Source organism: Equus quagga, chromosome 8, assembly GCF_021613505.1.
Source record: "Equus quagga isolate Etosha38 chromosome 8, UCLA_HA_Equagga_1.0, whole genome shotgun sequence".
NCBI lineage: Eukaryota > Metazoa > Chordata > Mammalia > Perissodactyla > Equidae > Equus > Equus quagga.
In genome coordinates this window covers 105,075,317-105,088,474 of record NC_060274.1, presented here as the reverse complement: position 1 = coordinate 105,088,474, position 13,158 = coordinate 105,075,317, and the positions used below count along the sequence as shown (strand labels likewise).

General features: G+C 38.4%; 1 protein-coding gene across 3 annotated transcripts in view; it reads left to right on the top strand.

Moving 5' to 3' along the window:
* Positions 1 to 5,033, top strand: part of POT1 (protection of telomeres 1) — a 91,763-nt gene extending 86,730 nt beyond the window's left edge. For all 3 annotated transcript variants that reach the window (XM_046670479.1, XM_046670480.1, XM_046670478.1), the window contains 3 exons: positions 493 to 584; positions 2,209 to 2,314; positions 3,862 to 5,033. In XM_046670479.1, the coding sequence (XP_046526435.1) occupies positions 493 to 584; positions 2,209 to 2,314; positions 3,862 to 3,974 (311 nt within the window). In that variant the 3' untranslated portion in view covers positions 3,975 to 5,033. The remainder of the gene's footprint in view (positions 1 to 492; positions 585 to 2,208; positions 2,315 to 3,861) is intronic.
* The last annotated feature ends 8,125 nt before the right edge of the window (positions 5,034 to 13,158 follow it).

Genomic DNA, 13,158 nt, shown 5'->3' with positions numbered 1-13,158 from the left:
AACTCATTTTAAAGATAATTATGTTAATATTTAATCAAAAAGATACAATTGCTCATGAGTCATTGTCCTTGTTGTAGGTACAGCATAATGTTCCAAAATGAACCTACTAAAATGAGCTTGATATATTGGTATTGGAGAAGAAAAAGGCATTTGTATAAGTTTTTCTTTATCTCTTGGATTATTTTAGTAAACAAAATGAACAGGGGGGGCAAGCCGGGTGGTGTAGTGGTTAAGTGTGCACACTTGGCTTTGGCGGCCCAGGGTTCACAGGTTTGGATCCCGGGCACAGACCTATACACTGCTCATCAAGCCATGCTGTGGCAGCATCCCACATTTAAAAAACAGAGGAAGATTGGCACAGATGTAGCTCAGGGACAATCTTCCTCACTAAAAAAAAAAAAAGGTACATACTATCATAAAACAATTTTTACTTTACTTTGATTATAAGGAATGGATGATTCATATGATTTGTTCTTTTTTTTTCTTCACTAGCACTAGGTATTGTACCCCTCCAACATATGTTTGTGATGACATTTACTCTTGATGATGGAACAGGTGTGTTGGAAGCTTATCTCATAGATTCTGTAAGTAACAGAAGTAGTAAAGATATTTCTAACTAAAAAATAATACTTTTTTGAATTTTAATGTATTCATTTGTACCTACTTTATTACCTAGAAGATTTAAGGCAACTTAGAAGAATAAATAAAATACAAGTGCATAAATTGCATAGGTATTCAGGGGGAATGAAATTACTTTGATAGGGAGATAGTTATATTGTGTGAAGCTAGGAAACAGTCCACAAGATTGCCCTCATTTCTGACACCAATTCCAAGTTTGGAGGTTGCTAAGACCTTGCTCACTTCTGACTCCAGCTGCAAGTTTAGAGGCCCCCAAGACCACTCTTAGTTGTGATAATTCACTAGAAAGACTCATAGAACTTACTGAAAGCTATTATAGCTCACTGTTATGGTTTATTATAGCTAAAGGATACAGATTCAAATGATCCAAGGATAGAGGTGCATGGGGTGGAGTCCATGAAAGTTTCAACATGGAGCTTCCATTGTCCTCGTCCAGTGGAGTAGTAGACAGCATTACTTTCCTGGCAATGATGTGTAAGAGTACACATGGAATATTGCCAACCTGGGAAGCTCAACCGAGTCTTAGTGTCCAGAGTTTTTATTGGCGCTCCATCATGTAGTCATGGTTGACTGCCCATGTGACTGATCTCAGTCTGCAGCCCTCCAGAGGTCAAGGTAATACCACATGCCTCAAACTCCCCACCCTAAATCACATTGTTAGTCTATCCAGTGTGACCCAAGGTCCCCAGGCCAACAAAGACACTCCTATCAGGGATGACATTCTAAAGACTTAGAGATTACCTCCCAGAAGCCAAGGGCAAAGGCCAGTAAGGTTAAATTTTTTACTACACACATTGAGGAGGAAGCTGGGCTAAGGTTAAGAGGAGAATTTGTCTCCTGCCTAACAATTCATTTATCTATTTATTAAGCAAATACTTAATGAGCACTTCCGTGTGCCAGGTACTGTTCTGTGTGATGGGGATATTGCAGTGAGGAAAGCAAGGAAAATCCCTTCCCTCCTGAAGCTTATCACCTAGTAGAGGAGAAAAAAAGTTAAACAAATAAATATAGGGCTGGCCTGGTGGCATAGTGGTTAAGTTCATGTGCTCTGCTTCAGTGGCCTGGGGTTTGCAGGTTTGGTTCCCAGGCATGGACCTGGCGCTGCTCATCAAACCACGCTGTGGCAGCCTCCCACATAAAATAGAGGAAGATTGGCACAGGTGTTAGCTCAGGGCCAGTCTTCCTCACCAAAAAACACAAAACAAAACAAATGTATACTATGTGTTATAGTCTTTTAAACGTAGCCCACATTGTAGGCACTCAGGATATATGCTATGAAGAGAATAGTAAGCTTCACTGTTTTCCAGTCATCGTTATTCTTCTTATCATTAAGTCAAAGCAATTTAACTGGAGTTTGTATATGTATATCTCAAAGCTGTTTTTAGATTAAAGTAGTAAATCAGATTTTAGAGTTCAGACTAGCACTCCAGTTTATGAATTCTACAATCTTGATAGAATGAAATAGTGTAGATTATTTTAATTAGATAATATTGAAATACTTTTGTATTAATTATAACTTTAGAAAGAGATCAATATCGTTTCCTTTTTTCTTCTATAACTTTTTTTAAGGACAAGTTCTTCCAGATTCCAGCATCAGAAATCCTCATCAATGATGACTTTCAGCACAGTATGGATATGATCATGGATATGTTTTGTCCTCCAGGAACAAAAATTGGTAGGCAATAATATTTTCACAATCCCATTTATTTTTTTTCTTGAAATAGCACCTAGCGTATATCTAATATATGGACTTTTAGAGGTATGAAAACTTTGAAATCTGCATCCAAATAAATTACTAAGTAGTAATTGATTACTGTATGATCTACCTTTGGATGAAGACAGTGGCAGGGATAAAATAGGTATGAATTCCTGAAAGGAAAAGATTTTCAAAATGCTTTGAATATAAGTGGAGGCAGTTTTGATCACAAGCATATTTGATACTTTGTTTACACGTACAAACATTTTAGTTGAAATTATACCAACAGGGATGAAATTTTGGCAGGAAACATTTCCTGTAACTCCGTTTAGCCAGTTTAATTCACTGATGAATTTTCTATTCAACATGAAGTAGTCTCAGATTTTACAAATTTTTATTTTATTAATTATTATTATCAGCTTCAGTTGTTTTCTGGATAGCATTGGATTCCTCAGCCAGATCTTTGGGTCAGGTTGTATTGATTAAATCTGCTACCACTGGACTCTTTTTGTGGCTGTTATTTCTGTTTACGTTGAAACTTGCAGATCTAAATCATATCAGGAGAATTTGGCTCTTCTAATAATTTTTCATCAGTAACAGATTTTACGAGCTGCAGACTTAGCTGTTGTTCAGTTTAACTTTTATAGGTTACTTTTAATCAGGCTTTATTTTCCCCTGGTCGATCTTTGCGTTTTATAACAATTCCAAAAAGATAAGTTTTTTACATCTATGACAATATTTAACTTAGAGACTTCTGTTTGATGTCAGTATTAATTTTTTTTGGCTGTTTGGATTCTTTTCGGTAGATTTCTGGAAATAAAATTGCCAAATCAGAACGCACAGGCCTGGTCGGCTGTTGATACATCCTGCCAGGTTGCTTTCCAAGAATATTTTACCCATTTCTAGTTTTCCCAGCCGTGTATGAGAGTGCTGTCTTGCTTGACCCTTGCCAGTACTGAGGACTGAGTTCAATGTCTTTCAAACTCATACTTGAAGAAACATTAAGAAACTTTTCTAGAAGTTATGCATTTATTTACTGTGATCATGACCAAAGCTTGAAAATAGTATCTGTGCTACCAACACTGCATGGACTCAGTGCCTGGTACCTAATGGGAGTTTCAGCTAGAGGGGCGAAAGGCCTTGAGCCGATTTGAACTTCAGGTTCAGTTTATTTCAGTCAGCCAAGACAAAACAGGGAGGTCAGTAAGCAGTCCGCAGGAAAAAAAGGAATAAAAATTGGAAATGAGATGACTTATGACCTTTGCTATCAAACATTTTGAAAAGCCCACATTTAATTACTTTTTCCTGTTGTTGGGAAGAAATTCAAATTAGTCAGGATTGCTGCAAAACAATAGCATGAATCCACTGTGTATTTGGAAGAGTACATAATGTTAAATTTGGTAAGTGTTTGTTTATTTTTCAAGTTAAATATGTTCATTTTTCCAGCTAAGCGCTATGCTTAGATACATACTTCAGTTATTTGTTTAGTTTTAATGGTTAAATAGCATTTTCTTTTTGATTTCTAGATGCATATCCGTGGTTGGAATGCTTCATCAAGTCATATAATGTCACCAATGGAGCGGAGCAGCAAATTTGCTATCAGATTTTCGACACCACAGTTGCAGAGGATCTTATCTAGTATTGACGTTCAATTTAGCATATGTAAAATATTGCAGTTTTAGAAAACATTAGTATTTCCTATGAGAGTGCTATAAAATACATAAAAAATTTAGCTCTGTAGTTTATTTTCCATTTTAACTGCTATTTAATTTTTTTTTTTGACAAATAGACGTTGTGTTAATCTTACCACCTTGTGAGTACGTTAAAAATGTTCTCGTTGCTCAGAATATCTAGTAGGATGACTGCTAGGGATGTAGAAGAAAGAGAAACATTGAATAAAGAGGACTGAGTTTTCATTTACTCTTTGCAGCCCTTTCAGAGAAGCTGTTTTGCTCCCCCGCACTAAAAACCACTTTCCTGTTGGCTTTTCCGTGTTATCAGCCGCTGGTTTCTTGCCATCCGCCATCCCTGGTTGAGCTGCTTTTCCTGCCCTGATTTTTGTATCAGCAATGTTGATAATTTCAGCGTGAGTATGGGATTAGAAGATGTCTTACCTTCAGTCTCTCAGCTTTTACTGAGTACAAGGTGTGTAGCGGGTAGTGGTTTCATTTTGTTTTTGTACAAAGGGATCTGTTTAAACAAGTACTCTTTAAAGAAATGCTTGTCTGAGTTACAGTGGACTTAAAAGAGTGATTTCATGTAAGTGGAAGTGGCCAGATTGCTTTCTTTGGGTGCTGATGTTGACCAATTTAGGATAAATCCATTCCTTCAGACCTGAATTATGTGCTTTGATTGCTTGTTTCTCTACATGATGTTAGAAGTTATTCCATCGCACCTCAGCCTAATGAAGTGTTCAGATTTACAGTGTTAGTGACTTACTTATATTACCCTTTTCTTAGTGTGTAAAATATGCTTAGATTTCAGGTTGAACATTGATTGAGATGTTAACTCAGTGTAATAGTCTGCTTTTTACTTGACAGTATTTGTCAAATTTCAAATCATGAATATTCAGTTTTTATACAAATGCTTTTATATATTTGTATATATGTGTAGATTTCTGTATGATATTTGCTAAAGACTGAGGCAGAGAGATCTGCCTACTTCAATATTAACAAAGAATAAATAAATGTACATGTTTCATCTGTTTCATTTATTTGCCCTGTGTTGAGTGGAGGCATGACTTGAGGCAAAGAGTCAAAGAAGGTGTGTGGATATAGCAGCTGTGTAGGGCTGTCCGCACAACCAGGACTGTGCTAAGCACTTAACATGTATTTGAGTTTCACGACTACCCATTTTCCTGATAAGAAAACTGAGACTTAATTGACGAGCTGACTTGACTAAGTTAAACAATTATGAGTACTAGTCAGTACTTGAATCCAGATAATCTCTGTTCAGAGGCTGCACTGTTAACCACTCCATGACTCTGGAGCAAAAGCTAGCGTGGAGTTTTCCGCAGATGAGTCCCGCCTTAAATATCTGCAGTAACGTTAGGAATAGATTATAAGAGGAGTCAGTGATGTGTTTTCTTACACTAACCGAAAGGCTTTTAAAAAAGGATTCGATATCTGACTTTCTCTGCTCATAATAACGCTAAGTTCTAGTTCCTGAGTGCATCAGCACATCTCCAGACCTAACCACCCATTTCCCCTTCACTGAGTTATCAGCTTGCTTGAGGCAGTGAAAGACACTGATGCTGCTGTTTGCGGATGTCAACTCTTGGTTCAAAACATTTCAGGAAAAAATGTGAAGAAGCTCCACTGAACAGATACGTTTCAGTGTTGATGGTGTGCTGGGGATACGAAGGTGAGGGAGGGCTTGTCTCCTCGTTCCAGAAGCACCCGTCTAGAAGAGCAGGGTGCAGCGGGCCCACAGGGTCGCCCAGCGCCATCTCCCAGTTGATGAAGTCAGGCTCTTCCTGTGAATCTTCATGATGACAGGCTATTTCTCTTTTTGTTTTGTTTTCTTTTTTTTGTTATAAACCCCCACATTGTCGTCATTTGTTTTGTTTTTTAGCTTTTCCATTTTGAACAAGAAGAATTCCGTCAACACCTAGTGACTATCCAGTGTACCCTAGTCGGGCGCCTGGAGCGTTAGGAGAATTCCGTTTCTGGAGCAATAACTAGACAGTAGCTCATTGTGCCCAGATTTGAGGCCTGTCCCCTTTATGCTCTATGTCAGGATTGGTAGAATCTTCCCGTCAGATTTAAAATTACATCCATTTAAAAACATAGTTTGTGGACAGCCTGTTCCTCAGTTTCCCGTCTGCAGCTTCCTTTGTTTAGATGCTACTGGACTGTCTCGGGTGGCCCCTGCACTGTTTTCTATGAGGAGGCAGTAAATTATTCTTTATCCAGATAGGATAATGGAAAATGTGCCACTTGCAGGCTCTTTCCACGGCCGCCCTCATTATACTGTTTTACTTGAGGGAACTGTATGTGCAGAGATGTGCTGCATCATTCCTTGTTTCTTTTCTTTTTTTTTTTTTTTTTGAGGAAGATTAGCGCTGAGCTAACGTCTACTGCCAATCCTCCTCTTTTTGCTGAGGAAGATTGGCCTTGAGCTAATATCCATGCCCATCTTCCTCTACTTTATATGTGGGATGCCTGCCACAGCACAGCCTGACAAGTGGTATACAGATCTGCTCCCTGGATCTGAACCAGCGAAGCCCAGGCCACTGAAGCAGAACATGCAAACCCAACCGCTGCACTACTGGGCCAGCCCCCCATTTCTTTTTCTTATATGAGGAAGATTGGCTCTGAACTACCAACTATTGCCAATCTTACTCTTTTTGCTTGAGGAAGATTGTCACTGAGCTGACATCTGTACCAATCTTCCTCTGTTTTGTGTGGGATGCTGCCACAGCATGGCTTGATGAGTGGTCTAGGTCCGCGCTCAGGATCCAAACCTGCAAACCCTGGGGCGCCGAAGCGGAGCATGTGAACTTAACTAACTACTATGCCACCAGGCCAGCCCCATTCCCCGTTTTTTTTTGGCCCATGTTCATGTTGCACATTGGGAGTTGTTTCTGAATGAATATAGAACGATTTTTGATGGAACAGAGGTAGCCAAATACATCTCTGTCCACTTGAGAAAGCAGCCTCCACACAGCAGGGCACTGGCTGCCCCATTTCCAATTCACTGTAGATCCTGTGCTGTAGCTACTTGCACATCATAGGAATGGGCCAAACTCTTTTCTGTGCCCACTTCCCAGCTGGCTGTGCCATTCTCCTTCCGAAGTCAAAGCATGAGTTTGACACTAGTTGTGACTCTCAATCCAGCCAATTCTCTTCTACACTTTCTGGAAGCTTCCCTTGGTATCTGGGGAAAAAGGTAGATTCTTCTGATTATTTTCAATGTTTTAAATTTTAACCATGTATTTCATTGTTTTGTTTTTATCCAGTTCCTTTTTTTTAAACAAAAGTAATATGTACTTGTGAGAATTTGAAACAACATAAAGTATGTAAAGTTGAATTAATTCCTGCTCTAACTAGTACCCCAGAGGAAACCACTTTTAACAGTTTGGTGTATCATTTTCCAGCCCGTTTTCCCTAAGAACATGTAAATATGTGTGCATATATATATATTTTTTAAATAGCATCAAGCTCTAAGTATATTTCTGTTCCTTGCTTTTGTCTCTTTATAGAGTAAGCTTTGTTTTTTTATGTCAGTAGACATAGAGGGAGAAACTTGTTTGTAGTTAGTCAGGATAAGTAACTTTTTAATAGGAATTCTCTGATTATTTCACTTTTCATTTCTATTGTGGTTTTTGGTCTATTTAAGTGTTCTATTTCTTATCATGCCAATTTTGTAATTTTATATTTTTATAAGACTGTATTCATGTTATCTGTTTTGTTGACTTCATTGCCTTGTAGTTAGTTCATAATATGATTTTTTATTATTATTTTAGTCTGTATTTTATCTGCTGTTGTTTTCCCTTTGAATACATCTGGGGCTCCTGGGACCTGGCTTCACACTTCTCCTGGAGGTTTTCAGGGGATCAGAAGTTTGAAAGCCTGTTCAGACTTCCTAATAACAGATTGAGACTCTGCCATAGCATAGTTGTCTTAAAATATTCTTTCATTCTTCAGAGAACTCATTGTGAAAAGAATTATGTTAATGTGAGGAAGGAAAACGCCTTTTGTAACGCTTTTCATTAGGAAATTCAGGCTCTATGCAGGCTCTGATGAGTCAGACTAAAGTTCTAGAACAACATTTTAGGGGAAATAAAAATCGCTCTTCCTGTGCTGGCTCCTCAGGATCTCTGGATACTGTCAAAGCCTCCTACCCACTCCAGGAAGAAGGAGAGCTAGTCAGCTGGTAGAATCTGGGCACAGTGATCTTCCCTTCCCTCTGCTACTTGGAATAGCACTGGGCCTCCCAGTGTGCTCAGGTCTGTGAGATCATGTCTTTCAGCAGGCAGGCAGGAAGTGCGTCGGTAGCACTCTATTCTTTCTCCCTGCAGTATGGTGATTTAAGCTGTTAGGAAATTCAAGATCACTTAGGGTTTCAAAGTGATGATCATCTTACATGGAGATTAATGTCCCTTCCATTCAGGACTGCGTTTGATGGCTGTAGAAGTGTTAGGCATCAATTACAATGATAAGGATAATGCATCAATGTATATGGGAGCTCTCCCTCAGAGGTGCCAATTGGTGAAACAAGGATAGTTCAGAGACTCTTCTGCTATTTTTAGAATATAGCAACATCTTAATGAATGTCTTTTTTTTTCCCCCTTGAAATCTAGGCCACAAAGTCACATTGGTGTAGTGTGTGTGTGTGTGCACGCGTGCATGCTTGCTTTCTTGCTTGCCTGCTTTCATCCTCTGCCTTGAGTTTGCAGGCTAGTGTATTGGAATTTACTTGACAGCATAGTCCACAACTGCCAAAGAAAGACATTTTCCACTTTTGTGAAAAGGTTCTTTTATTTCATGTATTTGTTCACAATATTTTGAATATTTGGAGCATATGTTTATTGAAAACTTTAACATTCTTATCATCTATTAATAAAATAGTCCATCAAATATTGTAGCAGTTTCCAAACAAGTATCTTTTCATATATAACCCTGAAGCTCTGCTTTGTGCCTTTTTTCTTTTTTTCTGTATCATCAGAATGATTTTTCCCTTCTTTGAAATTGAACTCCCAGGTAAAAGCAATTTGTTTTTACATATAACACTGTTCCTTAGCAGATTTTTATCCTCTATTAGAGGGCAAAGTCCTTCTAGAATTTAAAATCTCTTGCCAAGTTTAGCTACCTGTTAAATGACTTTCTATCCCAAGCTGCCATAACAGTTAATAGGAAAAGTAACACATTTTAAAATCAAAATTATTAACTTGTAGAGTCAAAGAAGAAAGCTTGCAGTAGATAGGCATGGTTGTGGTTTTATTGGGCGGGACAGGAAATCCTATGTGCTTATTCCTCATTAGATAAGGTTCTAGATTGATAAATTTGTCCTTAAATTTTGGAATCATTGACAAATATTTCTGCACAAGAATCAAAGCTTAAATGGAGGTTAAGATAAAGAATACAAAGTAGAAAATACATATTTAAAAGTCAGCTCATACATTTACATTCATTTATTATTCACTCAATGTGTATCCAAAAAGGATTTGACGTGGTTTACAATAAAAGACACACGTGGGACACAACCTTTAGAAATAGACCAAGAAGACAAGAGCTAAATAAAGACAAGAGTGTTAAAACAATTCAAAATCCCTAACCTATGGGATGCTACAGGTTTTGAACAAAATTTATACATGAAAATGCAACAGATTACATTGTTCTTATTCAATAACAAAATTTATATCATGTTATTAGGAGATGCAAACATTTATCTCAAGAGTAACAAGGTGGACTTTTATATTAAGTACATTAACCAAAGAATGACTTGTAATTAATAATAATTATTTAAAAATGCAGAAACTTGATCCCAAATAGTGGAAGGTAAACTCTGAAGATGGGAGAAATAGAGCAGAGGAATTTTCCACTGGCTATTCACCTTTTGGCTCTTATTTGAGGCACTTTTTTGTTTTGTTCTTATTATTAGTGATTAAAACATTTCAAATATCTCCACATACTCAAGAATTATTAGAGGTATTAATGAGTTACCACAGGAGAAAATTAAAAAATCAATTCCCTTCTGCTACCAATATCACTGAGAAAATTAGCTCCTCTTACCTTTTCCTTTTCTAGTTGCAGATAATGGAATAAAAGAAATGTCTTGTATTTAATGTTTCGTGTCAGGAAGAATGTGGGTTTTAATGAGTCACGGTCTTTTGGAAGATGCGTGCTCCAGTCTCTCACCTTCAGTGCTCCAGGAAGGGTGTTGCTTTAGTCATGAGTAAAACAAGCTTCACACCGGTTCCCAAATGGGAATTTGCTGGGAGAGTATTCTACCTACGCCATATTTACTAAGCCCAAACTTTAGATCTAGTCATCCTTGATTTCTCTCATTCGAAGCCGACATCCAATCCATTTGAAAAATCATCATGGCTCGCTGTTTAAAATATACCCATAATTTGACTACTTCTTACCACTTCCTCTACTGCATGCTGGCCATGCTACCATCTTCTCTTGCCTAGGCTACAGCTATAGCTCCTTACCTGGTCTTCCTGCTTCCACAATTGCCCCATACAGTATATCCTCCATACAGCAGCCAGGCTGAGCCATTAAAGCACAAGGCCGATACTAGAAAACATTTTCCAGTGTTTTCTAATGTCAGAGTGAGATTACCATGACCTTCACCACACAATGTGATCTGTTTCCTTACTGCCTCTCTCACATCTTTTACTATCACTTTTCTGCTCTCTCACGCCTTTCCAAACACTGGGCTCCTTGTTTTTTCCACGTAATGGGTAAACTCTCGCTTCAGGGACTTTGTACTTGATGTTGTCACTTTAGTCTGGACATTGTTGAGCTGTTCCGGGTTCCATAGTTCACTCCCTCGCATCCTCTGCAGAGTGACCTTATCAGAAAGGCCACCCCCAACCATACAAAAGACGGCTCTACCGAATCGGGCTCTGTGTCCCATTCCTGACATTTTTCTCCATTGTGCTCATCCATCTGACATACATTCATTTGTTCATAGTCTGTTTCCCTTCCCAGCAGAACGTGCGCTCCTTAGAGGCGAGGAGCTTCTTCGTTCACTGCTGTTTATCCAGTGCTGAGAGTTCCTGGCATCTAACAGGTGCTCAGTGCTATTCCTAGAATGAAGGAAATCTTTGAGAACCCAGACTCGAAATCTCAGAATATTGGAATTTATTAGCACCTAAAATGATTTTAGAGCACATAAAGTGAGATTAGCACTTAAAGTGATTTCCGGGACCCAGAAATGTGCATTTAAAAATAAAACCTAGGTAATTCTGATGAGGATTGAACTAAGATTCTGTGTGGCTGAGGCTCAATAATTTGCATTTTTAACAGTCTTCCCATGTGATTCTTTTCGGGTGGAAGATTCAGAACCATTATTTTAGAAATATTTAAAGTATGAGGGCTGTGTCTACTTGCTTCATTTATTTTACTTGCCTGGCTCTGAGAGCTTTTGAGTTGAAGCACCTCGATCTAGAATCGGAACCCGTCAGTGTTTCTGAACCCTGGCTTCATCCCATCACCTGCGGACAGAGCTTTAACAGCATCAGCTTCTGGGGCATCACCTGGGCTCTTGCTGAGACTGGATTCATCCCCAGTCTGCACTCCAAACTAGTGGTTTGACCTTAAACAAGTTGGTAGTCTGTCTTGAAAACTGGGACTAGTAATACTGCCTGCCTCAGAAAACCACAGAGGGATTGGGGAGGCAGGGGGCAGGGATATATGTAATATGTGTAAAATGCTTAGAATCTGGCACATAGGAAACCCTCATAAAGGGTTAGATATTATTAAGCTTTGGTAAGAAAAACTAATCTTTATTGCTATTATCTTAAAAAGAAGATTCGAGATTTATTTATCTTCCTCCTTTGCTGATTCCTTAACATCCGAGCAAGGCCTGCTGCAGTCGTGACAAAGGGAACCGACTACACCACCAGGTTATGTCAGGCCCCATCCAGTGAAGCTGCTACAAAAATGGGAATGGGATGGAGTGAATATCACCGGACCAATTGACCAAAGAATCCTCTCCCAACATGGTTATCTTGGATAGTTTTATTTCAAATCTTATTTTCTCAATATCTCATTCTTATTGTGAAGAATACAGAGAGACAAAGAAAGTCAAGATAAATAGCAATCATTGTGTGCCAGTAGGGCTGATACTTATTTTAAAACGGGATAGTTTGACTAAGTGACAAAGGGAGGAATCTGAAACTAGCACAGTGTTCAAGCCCTGAGAAAGAATGACTATTTTTTCTGATTAAAAACAGCTCTGAAACAACGGTGGAAAGGGAAGAAGAAATCATATGTAAATTCTCTGGGGAAATGTTTTTTACGATGTAGTCAGTTTGTAAAAGTCTTTTTAGTTTCTTTCTTTAAGTCACAAAACTAAAATGCAAATAAAGCTATGGGTTTCCCAATGCTTTTATCATTCGAAAGTGGTTATATTTGATAAGTCATTCACTAGCCATTAGTTGTTTTTCACAGAGTCATCAAGAAAGTTTTTTCTTAATATTTGGTAGGATGTAATTTGGGGATGGACTTAGGTGACGCCGTGTGCCTGTCTCTTCTTATTATTACAGGGATTTAGACAAAGAATGATGATGCAATACACCACTAGCGTTGAGTCCCTGTGGTTTTAGTTAAATCTAAATGCAAATCAAAATGCATTTTTTATGCCAGAATATTTGGTGAGATATTTTAATGCTTATTTTATGGTTGCACACACTGTAACTGACACCTATTTGAAAGCATTGAATTTCCAGTATTGAATGTGCAAAATTACTTTCTACACTAAAATCACAAAAAGGGCATGTGGCATATATCATGACTTATCTGCCTCAGAAAAGAAGATTTGGTTCTTACAGAGAAGACACATATTAGGTCCTTAAAATTTGCTGAAACCTGGCTTCCGTGTATTCCTCAGTCTTTATGACACAGCACTTGGTTATCGTAAGCTGTGATAAAACAGATTTTCAGAACCAGACAATACCTACAGGATCATGACAGAGGAGGTTAAACTGCATGGCACAATTCAGTTACTTCCCTTATATGCAAAGCCAACTCTGCAAACGTTCATTATGTGATTTCCCCAGATCCATTGTAGATAGATCAGTGTTCTTTTGGAAAGTTAAAATCTGGGGCCAGCCCCATGGCTGAGTGGCTAAGTTTGCACACTGCACT